Genomic DNA, 26,201 nt, shown 5'->3' on the forward strand with positions numbered 1-26,201 from the left:
ATAATAAAGAAAATGCATATTTATTTTTTATTTTTGATGTGTATATTTCACTGAAACTTAAACTGTGCAATTTAAAAATATAGATTTCGTAATAAAAAATTGATGTTCCTCAAAAATACAAAAAAGCCTTCTCTTATTTGTAGAATCAGTAAAAGTATAAAAAAAACTAAAAAAATATTGGATTTCGGAGATCCGTATGATTAAATAAAAAAAGTCACTATAGCCTCGAACACAGACCGAATCATAACGACGTAAGTGAAGATGGCATAACACGATAATTTGCGAAGCTCCCGGTGTAATGGACGGACCTACGGTCCAATTTGCCTTAGGAGGCCTAGAAAATTGATCCTTCCTTGGGGTTTATTTGAATTATTTCTGATGAACATGTTACTAAAATCACAAATGTTTTTAGAGGGATCACTCGGGAAATTACTAATTAATCGACAAGAAAAATAAAATCTGGTGCTTACCATTAATTTTATAGTAGATAAACGTTTTATAAAATTTTCAAACCGTTTTACATAAAATATTTAAATGGTACGGTATTGATTTTATCAATATTAAATATAAATATCTTACATCCGGAGGGATCCCTCTGGAAACATTTGAGATTTTATTAATATGTTCATCAGAAATAAATAAATTAAAATATGAACGTCGAGTAACCCCTTTTGTTTAGAGTCTTATGCCACCTGAGTTTGTTGCTAAGTAGAAGTTAGTTTTCATTCATCCAGTTAATTTCAAATGAACAAATTTATAAGACATACATTTACGTAGGCATTCACAAATGGTTTTAAGTTTGATAAAACATGACGTATTTAAATGCCTATTCAGATCGCCATTTAAAAAAAACGTTTCTCTACTAAATGGTGGTCTTACACCAGGGCGATACTGAAAGTATCTATCACTCTGGAACGTGGCGCAAGTATGCTATACATTATTTTAAGATAATACGCTGTGAAATAACACAAATGAATAAAAAAAAAACATTTTTAATTTTTTTAAATGAACGGCTTTGATTTGAACCCGCGACTTTCGGCTAGCTAGTCGAGAGCCTTACCACTTGACCACGGAGGCCGTAAAATTTATCTGCATACAAAGGGACCAAACTATACTATCAGGTACATTGAAAAGCCACCTGCAGGGCCTAGCAGCAAAAAACCGTGGCAGCGGGTTTTTATCTGCTAATCATATAATTATCGTAATAATCCGCCGCTAAATTGGCGAACATTTCCTATAAAGCCTCATTCCTCGCTTATCCTTTTAACAGATAGTGTCAGAGATCGAAAAGTCTGCCAATCGAACCTTCTTCGTTCAATCATTCTGTGAATTGTGTATAAAGTTTTTGGTAAGACCAAACCAACCTATATTTAATATGGAGTCTATAATTCATTGAAATTAATACAATATTTTAATATTTTTCATTTAACAATAATTTATTTATTTATTGATAATATATGTATTACAAAACAGTAACAATACTATTTATAATATATCATTCCCAGTGAGTTTAAAAAAAAACTAATTTCGGGAAATTCAACATTCATTACCATTAATAAAGTAAAGAAACTTATTTTAACATGAGAATAATAAACAATGTCGTTCTAAAATCGATAATTCATATATTATCAGTTCATAATACGATAAATTCATGTGGCAGTTCTTAAAATACTTGGTGGTATAATAGTTAGCAAAGTTGCCTTACAACTAGTTGATCTGCGTTATATTTTTAGTCGCGGTATTTAAAAAAAATAATTATGTAATATTTAAGAAAAATCATTTAAAATTTTTCCCGTGATTATGATATGCTTTGTAAGTAGTACGTATATATTTTTTAATAATACTCACTTCCATGTTTTTTATGAAAATCGTATTTTGACGTCTAGGTAGGGGAATACTGTAATCTTAATAATATTCGGATGATTTGTATTTTTGTGTAACGCCGTTTAAATAAAAAAATGCCCTTTGTTAGGGTTGTTAGGTGTCAGGTTTTATCAGCGCCTTGGCAACATGGCGCCTGGAGCGAACTGCTCCAATTTCACCCACATAGGGCCAGCCCTTATTATACTATTATCGTTTGTCTAAAATCAATAAAAAAACTAAAAAATATTTATTAAATTTCAAGAATGCAATAAATAGCAATAGTATAAGAATTTTCTTACATACTGTGCACCATTTGGAAACTGGTATTTTTCTTTAATCTTTATTTACTTACACTTATGTTGAACTGTGAATCCAATTATATTTTACAAAATTTACAATTCATAACATAACATTAATCTTTTTAGACCTGAATTACATCTGGCAATGGTAGAAAATATGCTTGATAACAATTGGTAGAGTTATTTGAATATTTTTGATTTTTTTTTTCAATCATTCAAAGTAATTGGTAATTTCATTTGAAAGAAGATTACATCTCAGATGGCGTTTTTCACTTAAAATGAAAAATCGTATACTGTGTACTAAAAATGTAACATTTAATTCAATTTTAAAAGCAGAATATGGTCGGGTTTGGACATATAAATCACATTTAAAAATATAAACATTGCTACCGCCTAAACTAGTGGTTAAAATCCAATAAAAGAATTTTACCAGCAATTGTATTGCCAATTTTTATTCGCTCTAGATAGGGAGGAAAAAAATCGTATATATATATTTTTTCAAATATTAATACTATGCTAGGTTAATTACATCTTGTGTTAAAAAAAATTTCTACCTCAGAAGAAAGTGGTTTAAGAGTGTAGTCATTCCCAAAGATGATCATTTTTAGGTTATTCTTACCTCTTCTCTAATTTCTAAATAGTATAAAATAAATTTAAAAAGTCGCTGTTCGTGTCGGTCTGTTTGAGCGCTTAGTTCTTCTAAACTATGCAATGGATTTTGATATGATTATCACTATCATTTAGAGATTTTTTTCCGAAAGATTTATATGTATAATACATGCATATTGTATTTATAAAAAGTGGAGAAAAGTCGATGTTTTATGTAATCAAGTCGTAAAATATATTTTCGGGCGTTTACATTGCTTATGCTGGCTAAACCTTATGAGATACATCAAAATAATGTACTACGGAATTGTATATCTTTAAAAGGCCTACAGAAAAGTCATTCACGGTATACGTCTATCGCCTAAGGATAACCCCTAGCAACGCCGGGTGCACGTCAACTTGAGAAAAATAAAAAAATATCATGTTACCTTGCTTTGTTGAAGTTATTGGGGACATAAAGCGTAATACGTCCCGGAACATCAGAAAATCAAAATGTGCGATTATTGCAATAGCAACAATTATTATATAATACCGAATTCATCATGTGTTTCCTCAGCTTATATACTAAAGAACATTGTTCCTTTATTTCCGATGTGTATTAAAGAGTGTATTTTTTGTAAAATATAAATGTGTTGTGTATTACATATATGGAAATATATACCAATATTTTGATTAGAACACACAACGTAATGTTTTTACCGCTCTCATTTTGGACCGGAGTGGTTTCGTCCTAAATTATGTAATAAATACCATTACTCCTCATAATTTAAATATGTGTCAATCTGAAAATGTCCATAGCTCAAAACATAATTCGGTTATTCTTTTTGCAGCTGAAAAGCTTTTTATTTCTAAAATAGTTTCACTGAACTATAATATTTAAATTATTGAAGACAATATTAGTGATTACTAAACCAAAATTTGAAACAGAAAAAGATAATAAAGTCGCATCTAGGACTCGAACCCAGAACCCTTACCTTGCCGGGAAATAAAGCCTTAAAACCTTGCCTTAAAATTAAAATAAGATATATTTATCTAAAGACGCTTTCTAGATTGCATTCAGTTCTGGTTGAATCTTGCGATAATACATAAAAATGTGCGGTGAGAAAAAAATGAAGACATGTTGGTAGTTCTTTTTCGAAGTATGATACAGTTAAATATGACTGAAGGAAATAGGGTCCCATTTGGTAGAGCGGTGCCCAGGCAAGCCAAGGGTCCTGGGTTCGAGTCCTAGATGTAACCGTATCTTTTCTGATTTTTCTCTTTCAAATTTTCGTTTAGGAATCGCTAATTTTGCCTTCATTAATTAAATATTACAATTTGAGGTTTTACTCATTAAATATATATTCCAAAAAAATAAAATATAATATTTAAATTCTTGATCGCAGAAACAAAATTTTCGCCGTGCGCCAGCTGATTCTATTTTAGTAATAACTTAACTGTTTTTTTCCAAAATTATATTTTTGTAAATTGTACCGTCTTAGAAGATAATGTTTTTATATATTTATAAAAGTATATAATCTAACATAGTTAGACACACGTTTAACTTAGTAGTTTCTCCAGAAAATCTTTAGATATATATGATTTTTTTTAAATATCCTTGAGGATATGTTAGCAGATATGATATGTTAGGTCAAACAAAAAATATCTCTTTACTATAGAACCACTAAGATATAATAAAATCTCAGAGCTCTTTTCCGTTGGCACCGAAATATAAATATTTACGGACTTGCCGCAAAGGAAAAACTTAAAAGACACCACCAAAACCAATCCCAAATTTCTTTTTATGCAAGACAGTGGTTGCGCAAGAATACCTACCACGGTCAAGAGATGGAAGTGATCAATTTACACTCCCCCAATACATATTAAATTTAATATTTGATTGAATAATAACACCTACTTGCATGTTTTGCAGCTTGTTCTTATCTACATTTTGCAAGTCATTTCTTGTTGGTCGCAGCACGGAGTAGTCCAGTCAATCACCTATTTATCCATGGTTAGCAGTGTTTTTTATAAAAATAATTACAGTGCATTAATAATTCCATTATCACCGCATCGTTTTAAAATCGTAATTATTATGTCGTTCTGGAATAAAAAAAAAATGCTTGTCGATTTCTACATTTTACATTAATTTATTGATATCCGGTTCATCCAAACGTTTCACAGAGAATAAATAAATTTGTGATCGGCCTTCAAAGAAATTTAAAGGTTGTAAGAAAAAGTAATATATAAGTGTTATAAATTTCTAATAAATGCCCAACAACACTCAAGTATTTGCAATCAAAACCTCTAAATTAAAGTTAGTTATATTAACGTAAGTAAGTACCTTGAACTTTGAGGTCATGTAAATGTCACTTACCTCAGTTTTTAACTTTAATTATCTATCACATTCCCAATTCTCTACATATTAGCATTTCGTAAATATACAATGTTATTTTTGCAATAATAATAAAAAACTCGTTATTTTAAATTCTAGATCGACAATTATGTCAAGAACATAAATTTATTTGGCGATTGCATAGTTCCAAAAGAATCCAAATAAAAAGGCATTAAAATTGGGTTTATTTATTAAAATTATGATTTTAAAAATGTAAAATCTACTTGAAGGCTTAAGGCCCCGTAGTAAGCGTTCAAAGATGGTTTGAAAGGGAGATATTTAAATACGAGTGTTATGACGATAAGAATTACGGCGATGCACTACGTCGTGTAATATTTTTAACTGAGCCGCTATCAAAAACAACCCTTACGTAGATAGCGATAAGGTTTAAATTCCCGCTTAATACCATCCGCCTGTTTTGATTTATGCAAGAAAAAAACATGGCCAAAAAGTGCCTTTTATTTTATTTTGTGGATGTTCATGCATAAATATTTAATTTTTTTTAGATCATTTTATAAATAACTTAATTTGCCACATTATACAATAAAATCATAACCGAAAATGGGTTCGTAAATAGGAGATTTTAAACTTTAAAGCAGTTTTCATAGGCCTTATACATTATTTTTTTTCTGGGCTTATAAAAAGACTTATATAAAAAATACTCGATTATTTCAAAGTCCAAAATGTATTCTACTCGCAGTATTTAATTAAAGCATCTGAAACATTTCTAGGCGACTAAATTTTCAAACCAAAAACACATAATTTTGCATTACTACGTATGGCATCGCCTGGTACCAAGATTTTTTTAGTATATAAACTGCTGTAATTTTTTACAATGTCATCCCATATCATAAAAATTTGTGTGTGCGCGCATTTGTATTCGTATGCGTTAGTTTCTAAGTCCAAAATTCCATTTTAATATTTATTTAATTTATTAATTCTAATTTAACATTGCTAATATCTTTCTAAGAGTTCTTCCATCATTCACTACTGTATATCACAATGTTACTGTTAAAAATCTACATTACATCGACTTAATTCGACTCCGATTCTTATTACGGTACGGAGATATATTCCTCGGGCTTCCCCGATCTCTTCTACCATTGAAACATCTCTAAACACTCCTAGCACTAATAATAACAAACTTTGAATATTTTAGCGATATCTGTCAACTACTTTACGATATCGGTCAACTACTTTACGATATCGGTCAACTACTTTACGATATCGGTCAACTACTTTACGATATCGGTGAACTACTTTACGATATCGGTCAACTACTTTACGATATCAGTCAACTACTTTACGATATCGGCCAACTACTTTAAGATATCGGTCAACTACTTTACGATATCGGTCAACTACTTGACGATATCGGTCAACTACTTTACGATATCGTTCAACTACTTTACGACTTTTGCGAGCACAAATATAAGCAAGCTGAATTTTTGTATGTTAAGATTGGAAACCAGTGGGAATTTAACTCAACCATTTGGAATGCATTTGATAATATAAGACGTTGTCATACCACAGACCACCTTTTATGAAGGGAAGTTAAAATTTGTGTTCTTTGAATTTCTGGATGACATATTTCTGATCTCTACAACAGCGCCACCTATCGGGACCAAAACTATCCTATATTTTAAGCTGGAACCAACCATACAAGTTCACACAATTTCATTGAAATCGGTTATGTGGTTTCGGAGATTAGCGTGTACGTACAGTGTCACCTCATTTAATTATATTAAGAAGATATTTGACTAAACTTCAATCACTTTGCAAAGCAATTGGGCCCAACGCCTAAAAATAAACATTTATCGATTTTATGTCCGGCTTAAATCTTCCCCATAGGAAAAACTAATCCCTTCCACACACTTTTCCACAAATGATTATCTAGTAAATCAACATTATGCAAGTGCATTATATAAGCATAATAAATACAAAACAGTACTCCAGATATTTTCATATCAGAGGGTTCGGCTCGGTAGAACTCCTAACAGGGCCTATAAATCCTACTGATCCCTCAACATAAATATTTAAAAAATCTTTCGTTATCCTACATGTATTTAAAATGACTGATTTTTGCATTTTTATAAATACATTTTTTGATAGATCTAATACACCGAAATTTTTAATGAGAGATCTAGGTATAATGTAATATAAGTATTTATCATTTTTTTATTATTAAATTGTTAAATGTACTTTATGCAATTATAACATATGATAAATTAGTGTAATAAAAGAAAACATTGTCACAGAAGTAGCTGAAAATATCCCACCTAAACCGTAAAGTTGAACTATAGAAATCGCTAAAAACTAATTCGCCTAAAAAAAGAAAGGAGGAGAAAGAAAATGTAGTATATTTCTTATATCTTACGCATCTTAACATTATGTTTTCAGCAATTAATAAAAAAATAAACTTAACTAACTAACAAACTAACAGAGTAGCCAGAGAGGACGGACTGTCAAACATCTAGGTTTTGGCACACACTCCTTGCCTCATTCACATTCATACGTCGTCTCATACACACTCTTATTATTCTAACTCCTGACAAAGCCCGATTCAAGTATCTGATTCTCTTGACCGTGCCATATCTTCGTCGGGCGTTCCAGGATTCTTCTACCATTCACATTTACGTTATACATTCTGTCAATCCTTTTTTCGTTCATTCGCTCTACATGCCCAAACCATCTTAGTGTCCCTTTCTTTTTTTCTTTTTTTTGGTTTTAGGCATTTCACCCTGAAAAGAGTGCTTTGTGTGTCCCTTTCTTAATCTTGCTCATTACGCTTAGAGCCTTGCATTCTTTGCGGATGTCCACATTCCTCTCACCATCATACATGGCACACTTACGCCTCAGGGATCTCACTTATACAGCATTCAGTCAACTTTCATCCTACCTCTTCCATTGCTATGCGTCACTACAATACATCAGGGTAGGTACCAGTACTCAATTGTGGTCAGCTAGCTTCGCTTCCTTGGACAATTTTTTGCTAGCGCCAACATTTTTTGGTTTTTGCTATGCTGAAGTGATCTTAATAATTTATTTATTTTTTTATTTATTTATTTGAGGAACATAAACAGTCTTAGTAATACAATATGCATAAGAGGATAACAAAAAAACAGACCAATTATTAATGTTCACAGATAGATATTCAGAAACGTAAAACTAACCTGTAAACTAGAATATTTAATAAAAATAGAAAAAAAAAACAGAATAAAGCAGCAAATAAGAAAAATAATAATACGAATGTAAATTCAACAAACGATAAACCTATAATATGCCTACCATAAACAGCAATAAATAATAGTGATTATAACTGTACTTAAATACACTTGGGTTGGAACGGGAAAGGGGGGGAGAGGGATAAGGAAAAGTTGCCACGCAAGTAATATCGAAATATTAGGTACAATCAATTTAACAGTCGTGAATATGAGTTAGAATGTGATACAATGAAATTCTGTAGTGATAGTAACTAGCAGTGAATATGTCAGCACGGATATAGAATATTTGCAAATTTATTATTATAGTAGTTACATGTCCTTTGCATAAATTCATTTTGATTGGAATTGGTATTGCATCTATCAATGTAGAAAAGGGTATTTTGTCTGCGGTATCGAATTGGCGCATGGAAATTTATTTTGTTCAGCAACTCCGGGCAAATTTTATACAAGAGCATCTGATCAGCGACAATCCTCCTGTTGAGTAGTTTTGTGATTCGAAAATGTTTCTCGATTTCGTCGTAATAGTTGTATATGTTAAATGATTTAAAATTGAGGAATTTGAGAAATCGTTCCTGAACTCTTTCTAACCTGTTAACATAAACAATATAGCGCGGGTTCCAAACCGGTGAACAAGTACTCCAGGTGAGGACGAACATGTGAATTGTAGAGAGTCAGATATGTCGTAGTATTTTTGAAAAATTTGCATGTTCTCAGTACAAAACGTAGACTTTTTTATGCTTTGGTGACAATGTTATCAACGTTTTTATCAAAGGTAAGTTTAGAGTCCAAGAAAACCCCGAGATCACGTACATAGTCTTTATTTGTTAAAATCGATCCAGAAATGGTGTAATCATGCAGTATTTTCACACGGTTACGTGTAAATAATATATAACTATAAGCTTGATAATGTAAACCTTTGAAGTGTATTTTATACTACTATCACACGGACACCTATTAGCCAATATAAATATTTAAGACCAGAAAATTTTGCAAAGCATCGCTTACATTTACGGTATGAATAAAGTGTAGTGTGACCTATATTCAGCGTCTTGTTCAAACACTTTTGAAGTGTAAAAGGTATGAAAACACTTCAATCTTAAGTAGGCACTTCATATTGTACATACCTACTGATAAGTGATACACTTTAGAAAATTTCCTTTCGTTTATTGTAATGATTCAATCATAAACGTTTTCTTTAATAATTAACAAACTTATGCCGGCAATCAAACTTTCTATTGATTTTAAGATTGCCTTATCAATCTGAAAAACACTCGATTACGGTGTCACTGGTAAAATTCCAAAGCGTTTACATTACATGAGTACATAATACGTTTTGTAGGTTATTCGTTTTAAAATAATAATAATGCGTACGCGAAGGTTAGTTACGAGTATTATCAATAATTCTTAATCTTATGCACGTATGTCGACTTAATCGACTTAATCGACCCCGCATTCCGAATTTTCTATCGATTTATAAAATATTTCTCTTTAACAAATATGTGATGTTTTTGAAGATTAAAAAATTCCCTCAAGAAAAAGAATTGCGAAATAAACTCCGAAAATAAATATTTTGTTCTGTTATTCAATATGTAAGAACAATTCACAGTGTATCTTTAAATGCAACATAAGAATTTGTCAAGAGATTTTTGCTCTTTTTCAAACGAGACGTATTTTATAAAATATTTTTACCGTTTTCGCTTAAGGCGATGCCATACGTAGTAAGGCAAAATCATGTTTTTATGGTTTGAAAATTTGGTCGCCTAGAAATGTTTCAGATGCTTTAATTAAATACTGCGAGTAGAATACATCTCGGCCTTTGAAATAATCGAGTATTTTTTAGATAAGTCTTTTTATAAGACCAGAAAAAAATTATGTATAAGGCCTATGAAAACTGCTTTAAAGTTCAAAATCTCCTACTTACGAACCCATTTTCGGTTATAATTTTATTGTATAATGTGGAAAATTAATTTATTTGAAAAATGATCGAAAAAAAATTAAATATTTATGCATGAACATCCACAAAATAAAATAAAAGGCACTTTTTGGCGATGTTTTTTTCATGCATAAATCAAAACAGGCGGATGGTGTTAAGCGGGAATTTAAACCTTATCGTCATCTACGTAAGGGTTGTTATTAGCGCGGTTTACTCATTTTAGTCAATCGGTGGGGAGGAAGGTAAAACAAAAAAATAATAATTTAAAACATTATCAAAAATTCAAATCCCAGAATGTTCTTACAGATTGCTTTAAAATTTTGGAACAGCGTTGAATTTGAATACACGTGTATTTTTATATACCCTTATTACATAGATGTCACCTGTAACAGGTGAAAACATATTTTTTTAACAGCGCCATTTGTTGGACGTAAAAGCAACACGCGCTATTATTCATCTATCTGCACATAAAGACTGAGCCACTGCAAACGCATCGCAGGGTGCAGCTAGTCAATTAGTAAAAAAACTTATTAACTTATTATATAACTTATTTTTAACAATTTTTTTTTAAATTTCAGTTACCTGAGAATGCTGAAAAATAATGTCGTAGACTTCAAGATAGCACCGAGTGCTTGCCAGCTGACGTTCAACAACCACAAAGTCACCACTAGAAAAACTCTCTCCTCCGAAGAAGTCATCCAGAGGGAGGAAAAGTATGGGGCCCACAATTATGACCCTGTGCCAGTGGCCATCTGCAAGGGGAAAGGTAACCTACTTTTTATGTAAAACCGCATAAGAGTCCCAAACTGCTCCCAACCGTCAGGATCCAGTGAGACTATGGCATCCGCAACTGGATGAAAAGGAAAGAGATTTGGAAGAGGAAGGTGGGGAAATACCTGGCTATTCAGATCTGGTCATCAAACACGGTCAAAGCCATTTCAAGTAACGTTTCAATTCTGAATCGTGGTCTTACACCAGAGCGATACTGAGAGTATCTTCCACTCTAGAACGTGCAGCAAATAACTATACATTGTTTTAAATGTGTAATTGTGAAATAACACAAATTATTTTTACTTGCGCACGACCGGATTCGAACCCACGACCCACAGTGGGCTGAAAATCGCCTTTCACAGACATAGAGACTTGAATTTTCAAGGGTATTTTTTTGGCTAGAAAAATAAAATGTAAACTAGACAAAGCATACTCATATGTAAAGCATTTAAGCATTAAAATGAATCAGCAACATAAAATTTTTTTTTTTTTCAACTTTGAGGATTTAAAAAAAAATCGCATGTTGCGCCACAATAGGAATATGTCAAAAAATACAAATAAATAGTAGTATATCTGTGTGTAAGAATATAATGGCCAACCTTATGATTCCAGAGATAGCCTCATTTTTAATGTCAGTGCCATACAAATTTTTCTTTAAAAAAATGATAACTCCTTCATTTGTACACGCAATTGCTTCATACGAAATTTTATAAGCATAGCAATGATCAGCAGGATCCATTTCCAGCCAAAAAAATACCCTTGAAAATTCAAGTCTCTATGTCTATAAAAGGCGATTTTCAGCCCACTGCGCGACCTCCGGCTTGCTAGTCGAGATCCCGTCGATATAAATACTGCGCACCAACCATCTTCATTACTGAACGTTTTTGCTAATAATTATGCATGATCTAATATAAAAATAAATAAATACGACAATATCCTCGTACGTCTTGATTTTTTGGATATCATTTTTTTCCGAGAAACAAACAAAAGAACACCTCGATCTTACTTGAAAATAGAACATCCTGGATGACGTCATTATTATTACGGATGTGTTTTTTTTACTGCAACAGTGAATCCAGCGCAACTCCCGAGTAACTACTTGGGTAGGTACTCACTCACGACTTGAGTTTTTTAAACCAAACTGAACTTTTTTAAATGCTGCAACCCACAAACAGATGTTGTTTATCTAAGGAAGTGGATTCGTAATTCGTGAGCCGCGTGGGAATTGTAACTATTACACAGTTTTAAGTTGTTAAATGCACTGAACAATGTACATATTAACAAAGAGAGCTTTAAAAAAGTTTTTTTTAACGTAATTCCAGTATTATGTTTTCTTATAATGGCTGAAATTAGGTAAAAAAATATGTGATGTAGTATATTGAGTTTGAAATATAATAAAACACTAAGAAAATATCATACTTTTTTGGCTATTAATGGATTTTCATGAGCGTTTTTGGAAATGTAAAGATCGATATTTTTGGATGCATAGATATTTATGGATGAATAGATATTTATGGATGTTTATTAATGTATAGATATTTATGGATGTATAGATATTTATGGATGCATAGATATTTATGGATGTATAGATGTTTATGGATGTATAGATATTTATGGATGTATAGATATTTAAGGATGTTTATTAATGTATAGATATTTATGGATACATAGATATTTATGGATGTATAGATGTTTATGGATGTATAGATATTTATGGATGTATAGATATTTAAGGATGTTTATTAATGTATAGATATTTATGGATACATAGATATTTATTTATATAAATTATTGGATGTATGTATATGTGAGAAAATATTTTTTTATATTAACCCCACACAAGAAACTCTGAGAAAAATAATTTACTTAAGGGCCTGTGTCATCTTTGGGGATGCTGTGTGTAGGCTCTTTTTCAAGGAAAGGAAAGAGAGGAAGTTCTGGGAAAGAAAAAGATATAAGGGATGGGTGGAAATCTAGGAATTAATGGGTCAAGAGAGACCAGTTAGAGAGGTCAAAGGGTCTCCTCAAACCTGCCTCTACCGATCCGGCACGCCACACGGCTGGTGGAAAGACGCATCCTGAACACATCTCACCCGATGAACCCGGGCACCCCTACTAAATCACCAAACATAGCGAACCATTTAAGGGTGACCTAAGGCTGAGGTGTTGGTTATCCAATAAATCAGTTGCGCAAAAAGTGTAAGCATTAAAACATATATGATTTTGAAACACACTTAAAGCTAGGAATGCAAATATTTTAAGGGGAGAAACTGTGCCCGGATTCGGGATTGAAACCATGGAAGGAGTACAAGCAGGACAAGCAGGGCAAATCCTCCAGTCTGAAACGACGCCTGGCGCTAGTAAAAACCTCATGAGCTAGCTAATAAAGAGATTAGTACGTTAGGTTTGCTAGGTTAAAAAAAAACACTGTGTATTGTAACTTGGCGGAATATCCATTTTTTAAAGATTTAGTATAAAATTTTTGAAAAATATTTCGTTATTATCCGTAACAAAGTTGACAACATGAATAGAAAGTACATTTCGCGATCTTTTCAACAATCCCAAAGACCTGTAAATTTTCCAGTTATTGAAAAAATAATACTACTAAAGTGTGTACTTGTCTGGCTTCAAAATAACATGGTACATTTCTAGCGGAGAAGCTACAATTTCATGTTTTAATTATGTTTCGACTGAGGACAACGTGACATTGTTTTATATAAATTTTTTTATTTAACTGCCCAAATACCTTTTTTAAAACATTAATCTTAAAGATATTAATGCTTGCACTTAGGAAGCATCAGTAATCCGTATTTGAACTTACATACATACCATACTTGTATGTAACTGTACAATTTTTATATATTTTATCATACTTCTTCTTTCTAAAACATTATCAGGTGCCATTTTTTGTCAACTTAAAAACATCACTGAAAACGTTACATTTTACATATGTTATTAATTATATATTTGTTATCTTCAACGAAAATGTACTAAACACAGAATTATGCTTCATACTCGAACTATATAAATTTTATAATCTACCACAATACCCACGCACCAGCTTTGTCTTTGTGCGACGTACTACAATGCATTTTTATTTGTATGAGTATCCCAATGCTGAACAAAACTTTCAATAAAAAAAAATTAAAAAAGAAAATAGGTCATCCAGTCCGCTTCACAAAAATAAAGACAATATACCTACCTATACACAAAAAAAAATGATGACAGCATGCGAACTTACTGATAAAATTTTAGGCATTCAGAATATATCAAGAACACGTGTCCTTTTCATAATACATACCATGACGGAATGTGAGAATATCAGTAGGTCAATATCAATATCAGTATTTATATAAACACGTGTTATGCCGTCCTCATAAAACATTCATTCTTTATGGGCCTTTAGTCCCATTTTAACAGGAAATAATTTGAAGAGATTTTTAATTAATGAACATTATTTCATATCAGTAAGTTTTTTCCTTGTATATTATATCGAAGTGTGTATTATTTAATTTCCCCAGGAGTATATGTGTGGGATATGGAAGGGAAGCGCTACTTCGACTTCCTGGCCGGATATTCGGCCACCAACCAAGGTCACTGCCACCCGCGCCTTATCGAAGCGATGAAGGATCAGCTGGACGTGTTGTACCACACGTCAAGGGCTTTCCACACTGACCTGCTGGGGCAGTTCGCCGAGAAGATTTGCAAACTGCTCGGTTACGATAAGATGCTGCCGATGAATACGGGTAAATATATATTATACATCAATTTGTGGTTATCGTGGTGTATAAATGAAAGATCTCCCCAACTCAGGTATAGCGTTTATTGATAAGTTGAAAGCTGATTTTACAATCGCAATATTTCACGTTTATTATGCACAATACTATGGAATGCTCGCGAAACTGGGTCGTAGTACGGTAGGTAGTAGTAGCCGACGATAGTAAATACTGAATACTAATAATGCTGCTCGCTGCGTCGGTCTTATTTATACTGTTCGGCCGGTGGCAACAGCAGGTAGTGAATTGCAACTAAATTCGAGGCACTCGCTCAGTCTGAGCCTTTCGTGAAATTTCGGCGGCGCGGCAATTATGCCTAGGCGGTAGACTCGAACCTTCTGGCGAGTTCTCTTAATGTGAAAGACGGACTGCGACGTGTTGTCGCCGGTAGGCAAGTAGGTGCTTGTGGCAAGTAGGTTGTTTTGTTTTGATTTCGATCCCGGCTGCGTAGCTCGGGAGTAGGTACTAAGTAGGTCGAGCGGTTTATTATTAATTATTCAAACTGAATTCTTCTCGACGCTACAAATTGATGAAACTTAACACACTTCACCTTCAAAACAGGAGTAAGGTTATGAGGGTAGATTTTTAAATACTACCCACACTGGATTAAAATTGATAAAATTTTGTACACTCAACATTCAAAATAAGTGGAAAATTTCTGTCTACAACTTATTTATTAAAACTCTTTTTAAAGCCCGTGCAACTCCGGGAATCTCAGATAGTCCATTATAGTCCACACAATAACGTTTTCACAATAATATTCCCAAACAAATTTCGCGTTTAAAACTAATCAAAGAATTTTTTACCAATGTTAATTCTACCATTTAAGATTTCACAAATCAAAACTAGGTTAGAAAAAAGGTGAAAGAAACATTTTTATTATCTCCATAATCTATAGTTGCTTGTAAATAATTATGTTTTAGTTTCTTTTTACAAAGTTTATTTAATAAGAATTAAATACAAATAATAACATATTTTAAAAGTTCAAGGTTCGTGGTTTACTTTTTGATCAAGTGGTTCGCTACATTTGGCGACTTAGCAGGGGTGCCCGGGTTCATGGGGTGAGATTTTGAAGTTTTGGCAGCGCATTCGTCTGCCCAACAACTGCAGCGCAGTGGAAGGGGTGTCATCATATTTATGATCATCACACCTGGACACACTGACCCCCAGATACCTACCCACCCCTCGAACTTACCTTTTTCCTTCTCATCATCGCCTTCCTTTCCTTACAAATACACTCCACGCACCATCCCTAAAAATGATGTAGGCCCTGACTGATAATATTTTTTGCATGGAAATAATTTAAAGCAATACATTTTAATTTTTGCTCACCATTATTTGCAATATTTTCTATGTAAAATTATTAATTTCTGCAATGTGGAAAGTGTAATCAAAATTATTGTATCGTATATGTACCTACGTACTGTGATGTTTGGATACTCACATAAAATAAACGAGACAAACATACTCCAAAAAATTTTTTGTTTAGAATATGAGAAGATTTATTGACAGGCGGCCCTTGAAGAAACACATTCACACGGAACAGGGCGCAGGGACGGACAGTCGAGTTTGGAACTTGGGTGGATTGACAGCCCCGAGAAAGGGATACAAATCAGAAGTGTTGTTTGAAATTGCAGTTAATTATTGAATTCAAATGGTATTAGAGAATATTGCGGAATATTGAATTAAAGTGAAAGATTATTGATCCGGTGTTTGTGTGAAGTGAAAGTGATTCGACTCAGTGAGAAAACAATTAATAATAATGACAATAAGGAACAATCGGATAATTTGTAGAGCGCCGTTTTGTAAAAACCCACCTCAGGGGCGCCCGGTGTTGTGCAATCGCGATTGTGTTATAAAGTTGTGTTGATTTAAATGTGTAGTTCAAACTAAATTACTTGTCTTAAAAACATGAAAATAATAAAAATAATGATCGCGTTTTTAAAACAAAGTGAACATATAAAGGCAGGAAGTGTTTAATCGGGCTAAGTTATTGATTTGGCGAGATGGCATTCTATCCACGGAGACCGAAACCCAGAGAATCAAATAGATTATTAACTGTGGGTTCGAATCCTAACAGATTAGGGAGGTACAATTTTATTTACAGGAATATTTAATTACCCTTTTATAAGCGTAGGGAGGAGGTCGAAAATTAAAGTGATTTAGCTATATAGTGTAACCAGGTAAGCTTCACGCTGAGAATGAGAGGTGCCTAACTGGGTGAGTTTTTTATATTATTTATTAAATTCCAGAGGACCCCCTTTAAAAGACGGATACAACTAAGTTTACGACACCTGCCGTCCAAATAATGTTATCATTAAAAGGAATACCCTAGACGGATTGTCAATCAGCTGTGAGTGAGAGACAGGCCAATGACTTTTCATATATAGGCCGAGAGGCGCGGAGTACAGTCAGTCAAAGGGGAAGTTTTGCTAGCGTATGCCGTCCCAAATTGAAAGCGTTCGGATGCAACCAGACGGAACAAAATGAAAACTTTTCTTCTGTTATTTGACTTTTCTAATTTAATACTTTTCATCTATTGTTTGACTTTCTAAGTTACGAATTGGGATGCACGAAAACAAATCTAAAGTCGAAAGAGGGAGATGGTAATCTCCGAAATAAAACTACCAACCGAACAACTTTTCTCAACAGGTATCTTTCGAGAGGTAGGCAGCCTCTTTAAATTAAATGCAAAACATCAAACCAATTATCCGTTTATACCTTACCTGAGAGGATAGGTATTCAGTAGGAGTTACCCATACCTAATACACGAGGATGCTAGTAACCTCATAAAATAAATACTGGAACCAAATATTAAAATACAGACAGTCCTCATCCCAAATTTGGCATATCGAGTAGACCTTACATATATCTCACATGATAATTGGCTGAATGGGTAGGCACACAACCTATCGTTAATAAGCGGGCAAAATGTCGACAAGATCGTCGTGTGTTATATATGTATTGACCTAGAAAGGGATGTAAATCCCCGACGACGTGGGAGTTACAATGTTTTCTAGAGGTGGCTCGTAACTTAGGACCTTACGTGTCACACTTTCGCGACTAGATTCGTGACAAGGGATGTCATGGCTTTCCCCTTCTACACTCAGTAAAGTAGGTTATCCTGGAGGTGTTTGAGATTGGGGCAATTCTGAAATTGGTGATGAGACCTGGTTTTCTTTATTCTGGCGTGAAGGTTGCCGATTTGGAACAAGGGGAGACCCGGCCGGTTGTGATATCCAGACACGCAGATATCGATCGCCTTGCTCAAATTATCATCCATCAGTTTTGTTTGGTAAGAGGAGGAGTCAATCTTAGCTTGAAAAAAATTCATTTCCTTTCCTCTCCTTCCCCTCCCAAAAAATATACATGGATGGCGCCGACAACTAACACCATAAACTTATCGTATGTATATCACATATATAAAATCTAACACTTTATTATATTCACATTACCCTACGATAGGTAGAATCGAGTAGCTAGTGGGGGGAGAGCAGGCGACTTAGAAGATAAGGTTTATGAAATGGTTTTAAAACACAGCAGTAATGAATTCAACTCACTCTATCTCAAAAGAACCAAGGGATACCACACATATATAGATAACTAGGTTTCTAAACCGAGAAACAAAAACCCAACACAACGTTCGGTGAAGCCTTTGTATACTGAACCGTCACGTGAAATGAGTACGTTCAAGGTCGTACGTCGCGTAGACAAACTAGGATGTACACACTTGAAGGGGTGTGTAATAAAGAAAAGACGGCAGGGAGGACCTTCCTACCCCGGATATATATATAACCAAAGCCTTATGGAAAAGTTACCTACGGGACTTAAGGAAAATGTATCGTAGAAAGAAGAGAAGGAAAAGTTTGAAGTAGAAAGGGCAGATCATTACAGTACCCAGTCATTATAAATTCTGTTTACCATTCCGGAAAATATATTTTTGCTGTATCGTTCTGCGAATCTCGTGATGTTCTTAGCGCCTGTGTATAGGCAATTCGCATAGCATCTTGGAGATTTTAGCATTAATTTTATAAAAAATATTACGACCTTATAAAATGTTTATATCATAGTATACTCAAGGGTTATTGTACCTAGCTAGATTGAATATTCCTACAATCACAATATGACAAATCATTTTTGAAAAAATCCGACAGATTAAAATCGACGCCATCACGGAGAAAATGGATCAAATTGGATCCGTTCTAATAGGTGAAAAAAAAATTGTATAATGAATGTTGAAATACAACACACTATTGTAATATCAGAACACATTATAATCCTGAAATATTGATAATATCGACACGAACTGATTACTATTCTGAAGGAATCGTTTTATAGTGTTGGTTTATTCAAAGAGAAGAGAATGATTTTCGTAAATTAATCTATTAAAAATGCACCAGCATTCGCGTCGGTAATACAGTAAGTTACTAAGCCCTATAGTAGAAATCTGTATTTTGGTGAAACCGTTAAATGGTTTGAGACTTTGCTAATCATTATCTAAGACGCTATGCCTAAAATGATCAGTTCGGTCTATGACAATGATAAATATATAATTTAATATGCAAATTATTTGTCTAATAATATTTTGTGCAGGAACCGAGGGAGGAGACACTGCTTGCAAACTGGCCAGAAAGTGGGGTTATGACGTAAAAGGGATCCCCACCAACCAGGCCAAGATTATATTCGCAGAGGGCAATTACTGGGGCCGGTCCATCGCGGCCATCTCCACGTCCAACGATCTGGAGAGCGTAGAGGGGTATGGTCCCTTCATGCCGGGTTTCGAAACCATCCCCTATGACGATACTGCGGCTCTTGAGGTAATAAACTGTATTAATTTTAGTAATTATATTACGTGGTATTGTTTTCGCCATCATCTGTTGATATGATAAATTAAATATATAGTAGTTTTTCTTAGAAAAGTCTCAAATTTACGTAGTGGCGAAGCTATAACATTCACATGAGGGTTCGACCCTAAATTGAAAATTATAATTCTGAAGTCTTCCCTAAAATACAGTGATTTCGATTAATATTGGCTTACGTTGTGATAGAGCGATTTTTTATAATTCGTATAGAGAAGTATTATTATCAGGCCCGTAATATTCTGCTGGTTTTCATATTTATGAAAGCTTTTTCCTATTTTTTTATTGATAAATGTAACAACTATTTATTTTTTACGTTTAAAAATAAAACAAATAGGAAACAAAACTATATAGTTCTTCATTTTCTGCTCGGAAACCATTTAAAATAAGGCAAATAGAACGGGTTTTGCTGTTTTTTGAGTAATCGCTCGTAGGTGGTCGATGTTCCAAATCAATTTCCAATAGTTCATTCATTTTAATAAAAGCTTTGTATTGTTTGAATTTCATTCGTTTAACAGCTTTGTGTTGTTTGAATTTCATTCATTTTAATAACAGCTTTGTATTGTTTGAATTTCATTCGTTTTAATAGCAGCTTTGTATTGTTTGAATTTCATTCGTTTTAATAACAGCTTTGAATTGTTTGAATTTCATTCGTTTTAATAACAGCTTTGTATTTTTTAAATTTCATTCGTTTTAATAACAGTTTTGTACTGTTTGAACTTTTTGTTTCTTACTGTTTGGTATTGTTTAAACTTCATTCGTTTTAATAAAAGCTTTGCATGATTTGAACTATGTATTGTTTGAACTTATTTCGTTTTGATAATAGCTTTGTATTGTTTCAGGAAGCCCTTAAGGACCCCAACGTATGCGCCTTCATGGTGGAACCCATTCAGGGCGAGGCTGGCATCATAGTGCCGAGCGATGGCTACCTCACCAAGGTCAGGGAACTGTGCACTAAATACAATGTGCTCTGGATCGCTGATGAGGTAATTCTATAAGTCTATAGTATATGGATACTGAAGTCATTTAGATACTGGCTTGTACCTAATTGCACGCAATTGGCAATACTTTCGCAGAAATAATAGATGTGTTCAACAGCACGGAATATAGTTAGAAGAAGGCTATAATAAAATACCTCTTATAATTTTTTTTTTTTTTTAAAGAAAGACAAACATTCCCAGGTTACGAATAACCCAACAATGTTTGAAAATCTCCTACTACCACCACAGAAAGCCGAAAATGTTGCTTGTGTTGTGATGGAGGACTTAGCCAGCCGAGGAATCGAACACGCGACGCTCGGGTGAGACCCAAGCGCTATGCCCACTCAACCACTGACCGGTCAATGCTAATTATTCTTCTGTATCACTCATGGTTTTACATAATTACATTAGCTATTTTTACTCCATGATTACTACACTATTTTGAAAAATAATAAAAAAATTAATTGATTATGAAATTAATGATTGGATAAATTAATTAATTAATTAATTAAAGATGGAATAGATAAATTAATTGAATATTGAATAATTGAGTTAATGAGTGATTGAATAACTGATGAGTGAAAAATAAATTAATGACTTAATTAAAGAATAAATTAATTGTTTCATGAATGAGTGAATTAATAAATAAAACGAAATGCGTATAAATGCACCCATTACCACATTTTTGGGGTAGCTATCTGTAATCAATTGGGGCGAGAACTTTATTAGTAGATTGAAGTTGCTCCATTTTTACTGCATCTACGTAATAATAATATGTACATGTTAAGTTCTAAGGCTGGAAATAGTGCCAAGCGTACCGTCGGTCGGCTGACGACGTAGCGCTGACGATCTGGACCGATGGTCGTCGTAAGCAGTGCGTGGCACTACAGCTCTTCATTAATTCCCCTAAATACTGCCGTGAGCGACCGACTCACGGAGTTCTATTTCCAGGCTAGAAAAATAATACAATCAATACGCAACAAACGCGCTGCTATAGTCCAAAAATGATTTAACAATGAATTAATTCAGAAGTTATTTGGAAAATATTTATAAATGTGTATTATTTGATAGTTTATTTCATTTTTGAAAATCAGGTCCAGACCGGATTGGGCCGTACTGGGAAGTTGCTGTGCGTCCATCACGAGAATGCCCGCCCAGATATTGTGGTTCTCGGAAAAGCTATTTCCGGTGGACTGTATCCGGTGTCCTGCGTCCTGGCCGATGATCCCGTCATGCTTGTGATGAAACCAGGTAAAGCAATACTTTTATAACGTGCTGGTGATGAAACCAGGTAAAGCAATACTTTTATAACGTGCTGGTGATGAAACCAGGCAAAACAATACTTTTATAACGTGCTGGAGATGAAACCAGGTAAAAAAAACTTTTATAACGTGCTGGTGATGAAACCAGGTAAAACAATACTTGTATAACGTGCTGGTGATCAAACCAGGTATGAAGTTAGATGAATAACAGTGGGAAAATATTATCACAATTCAGATATGAAACTTTGTTTGAAATGGTTTGAAATCATAGGATCTGACGTCCTTTCTCAACTCTATTATTCTCTTATATACTTCCCGTACCCCATTTTCATTCGCCTCTCAATATTTCCAAACATGAGTTGTCATAGGCTCCAAGCTTCCTGATGGCAGTCCCCTTCTGTGATGTTATAAGGTTATATGTTTTAATGATGATTTACCAGAGTAGGTAGCTTTAAATTTAATAAACTACAACTAATAATAAAAATAACTCTTATTTTACAAATTCCTATTTTCTATTATAACACACGTTTTCTAACACCATAGTATTATAAACAACATGCAATCTGTTTCTGTTTCGTTAAAATGAATTTCGAACTATGGCGTATTCAAATTTGCACAGCTTAAGGGTAGAGTGGTTAATTAAGTGGCACAATTAATTAATTAAAAATAATATACCTGCAGTATACTTGCGGCATATATCTGATACAAGACCATCATTCAGAATCTAAATGTTGCATGATATGGCAATATCCGTGTTTGTTTACCAGATCTGAACAGCCAGGTGCATTTCCAGATTCATTCACCTCATCTCCTTCCCCTCCTCCTTCAGCCTCACAAAATATCCCAATCGGGGATGACATAGCCCCACTGGTTCCAGACAGTTGGGAATCTTGTGCGGTAGTCACAAAAAACTAAACTATATACTCATTGAAGTAATAAACTTAATCCCGTTAATCAGGCACCCACGGATCAACCTTCGGAGGAAACCCTCTGGGTTGTCGTGTCGCCATCGAAGCTTTGGATATAGTGCTGGACGAGAGGCTGTCAGAGAACGCTGCAAAACTGGGACTGGTCATGAGGAAGAGGCTTGATCGTCTCAACAAGAAGGTGGTCAAGGAGGTGCGGGGCAAGGGGCTGCTTCATGCCATTGAGATTAACACTGGTAAGATACAAAACAATCATAGGGCATTGATGTATTATATTTAGATGAGACATGAAGCGAAAAAAATGAGTTCCGCTTTTTTACCTCTAACTTGTCCTCCAACTCAATTCTTTAACTAAAATTACCGAATCCGGTCCACGCGTACTGCTTATCGTTTTCTAATAGGTGAATAAGTTTCGATGAGATATTAGGGCCGTAGAGACATGAGAAAAGAGCGAAAAAAACAAAAATATTTATCACTTTTTCGTTTTCTCGCTGTGCTCTCAAAATTCTCGTAACTTCACGGTATCTTGGTACCAAACATGGATAGGTGACCCCATATACTACCGACATCTGTCGGATAACTCTATAACCTCTATGATCTATCTACACTAGAGACAACTATGTCTCGTAGCTCGAACTATCACAAATATCATTACTATTAATAATTGATTTCAAAATCAGTGTACCTTTTACACTTTTGGGTGAACACTGACCCGTGCATAACTTTAATTTTGTGAAAAACAAACTTATATCGACACCAAAATTTCCTCTCTCCCCCTTTGGCTGCAGAACAAGATTACATAATATCAATTTTCTGCGAAATGACCAACCAAAAACTTGATCTAAAAACGAGATTTTTCTTCCTCATCCTCCTTTTAAGGTTATGGAACCATTTAAATAATAAGATACTTACCTCAATACATTGACCTAACTCGATTGCTTTTGCAGTCCTCATTTCTCCCTAATCACCCACGTAAGTACCTCTTTATTTGATTAACCTAAGAATATAATGTTGTACAAATAAATATTTCAGATTACATCAGTGCCTGGGACGTTTGCCTGAAGCTGATGGATGCTGGACTCCTGACTAAGATGACTCACGAGAAGAACCTTCGGCTGTCTCCAGCGCTGGTCATCACGGAGACTCAGCTCCATGAAGCCATGGATATTCTGGAGACCACGCTGAATAAACTGTGATAAATTCATAAATAACTACAGGAAAAATACGGTGGCGGGATTAGGGAATAGATAAACTGCTCCGGGAATATCTTCGTAATGGAAGCCAGCCTCAGTCCAGCATTCAGCATCCATAATCGACGCATACTGGACCCCCACAATCTAATTAATGCCACAGCTTCCTAAAAACTTTTCTTTGCAAATGTCAATTATTTATTACTTATTTCTACTTTTTCACATGTTTGTCTCCAAATATAATCCAATGTAAGTAGCTATTCTCGCTAACATTCCTACATACCGGAATAAATACTTATTATTATTATTTAAATAAGAATTTTTTGGAATTCTACCTTAGATAAATATTTTTAATGTACTGGTGTTTTTGGTTTGTAGTTTTTTTGTGTTAATGAATAGGAAGAGGAAGAGAAAGGGTAACGTATTTAATATGTACATATTATGCTTACATAAATTAAATATAATATTGTGCATATACATAAATCTACTTAGCAAGTAAATTATTCGTACTATATTTTACAAAAATAAACCAATTTAATTCATAATATTGTTTGTATTATTGATTATTTTTATTCCTACCACATGAACCTTCCCTTCATAAAAATAATGAATACTCTGCAAAATCAACGAAACGTACGAGTATAAAGACACTGTTGTTTTATAAGTTTTACGAAACATTATTACAAAATGTACACGAACTAAAGTTGATAGGCATGATTCTTGCAAATACCTACTACGAATAGTCCAAGCAATAGCCGCAGAATAACTTAACCAATAAGTTACCTCAACCAAATGAGGTCTGTACAGCAATTGAAATTAAAGGGGGTGACAGATTACGCCATAAGTTCAAAGCGTTTTATATAACTCTATATTGCTCACTATACATTCCCATACAGACCTGTCACACCTAAAAAGACGATGTGTTAAGTCCAGACTTCGTTTATTCCCAAAAGACTACAAAACTGCAGACGTTATCCTTATCCCAAAACCTGGTAAAGACCCCCTTCAGGCCATAAACCACCGTCCGATTAGCCTGCTTCCCAGTGCAGGTGAAATTCTTGAAAAGCTAATCCTCGCTAGACTAAAAAAAATAGTCGACGATTTAAAAATCATCCCCGACTTTCAACACGGCTTTCGATCGGGCCACTCAACTCTCCACCAACTTCTGCGGGTGGTCGAACAAATTACAAACGGATTCAACTCTCGCCAACACACTGTAGTCCTCTCCCTAGACGTCTGAAAAGCATTCGATAAAGTCTGGCACAGAGGTCTCATTTATAAAATGTACCTCCTCGGTATCCCCCTTTCAATGCTTCAACTCATAGCTAATTTTATTAAAGACCGTAAATTTAGAATCAAATTAGATGGAATTTTTTCCACAGTGAGATCGCTAAGAGCAGGTGTCCCTCAAGGCTCTATTCTCTCGCCAGCTCTTTTTAATATATACCTAAGCGATATCCCCCGCCCCAGCATCTATAACTTTCGCACCAAAAAAACCAAAATAGGCAAATTTGCAGACGACACTGAAGTCATGTCGACTTCAGTAAGCGAAATGACCGCTACACGACGCGTCCAAGACCACGCGTCGAAACTAGAATCATTTTTTAAACAATGGCGAATTAGCATCAATCCCTCTAAAAGCGCCGCTTGTGTTTTCTCCCGTAGACGCCCTAAACGACCCCCTAACATCCACTTGTTCGGCGAAAACGTACCTTGGAAAAAAAACATTAAATACCTCGGAATAACTCTAGACAGCAAATTAACTTGGAAAAAGCATATAACCGAAACTTTAAATTCAGCCAATAGAACTCTTGCAGCCCTTTATCCCATGATATCCAAAAATAACAAAAAAATATCTCCAAGGAATAAACTACTAATATATAAATCCACTATAAGACCTAAACTCACTTACGCTAGCCCTATCTGGGCCCACGCTTCAGAGCCTCAGTTAAAAAGACTACAAACATTTCAAAACAAAGCCATACGCATTGCCCTGGGAGCTCCTAGATGGATGAGGGTTGCTCAACTACACCGAGACTCTGAAGTTCCCCCTCCTTAAAGATCACATCTTAAGTCTCGCGGAATCTTTTTATGCGGGCCTCCCCACCCATGAAAACGCGTCCATCAACTGCCTCGCA

General features: G+C 34.3%; 1 protein-coding gene across 2 annotated transcripts; it reads left to right on the plus strand.

The window, feature by feature from the left end:
* The first annotated feature begins 1,260 nt into the window (after window positions 1-1,260).
* On the plus strand, window positions 1,261-24,577 carry LOC149419738 (ornithine aminotransferase, mitochondrial-like). Of its 2 annotated transcripts, none has more exons than XM_089637007.1 (8): window positions 1,261-1,348; window positions 10,878-11,065; window positions 14,592-14,816; window positions 19,440-19,663; window positions 20,548-20,691; window positions 21,780-21,936; window positions 22,906-23,109; window positions 23,906-24,577. In XM_089637007.1, the coding sequence occupies exons 2-8, from the start codon at window positions 10,888-10,890 to the stop codon at window positions 24,067-24,069; spliced, it is 1,296 nt and encodes a 431-aa protein (XP_089493133.1). In that variant the 5' UTR covers window positions 1,261-1,348; window positions 10,878-10,887; the 3' UTR covers window positions 24,070-24,577. The 2 variants fall into 2 exon arrangements, with proteins under 2 accessions (XP_089493133.1, XP_089493132.1); XM_089637006.1 differs by lacking the exon at window positions 1,261-1,348 and adding an exon at window positions 4,689-4,761.
* Window positions 24,578-26,201: the final 1,624 nt, after the last annotated feature.

The sequence above is a fragment of the Hesperophylax consimilis genome, chromosome 11 (genome assembly GCF_061612785.1).
Source record: "Hesperophylax consimilis isolate HC1 chromosome 11, BYU_Hcon_1.0, whole genome shotgun sequence".
In the NCBI taxonomy this organism is placed as follows: domain Eukaryota; kingdom Metazoa; phylum Arthropoda; class Insecta; order Trichoptera; family Limnephilidae; genus Hesperophylax; species Hesperophylax consimilis.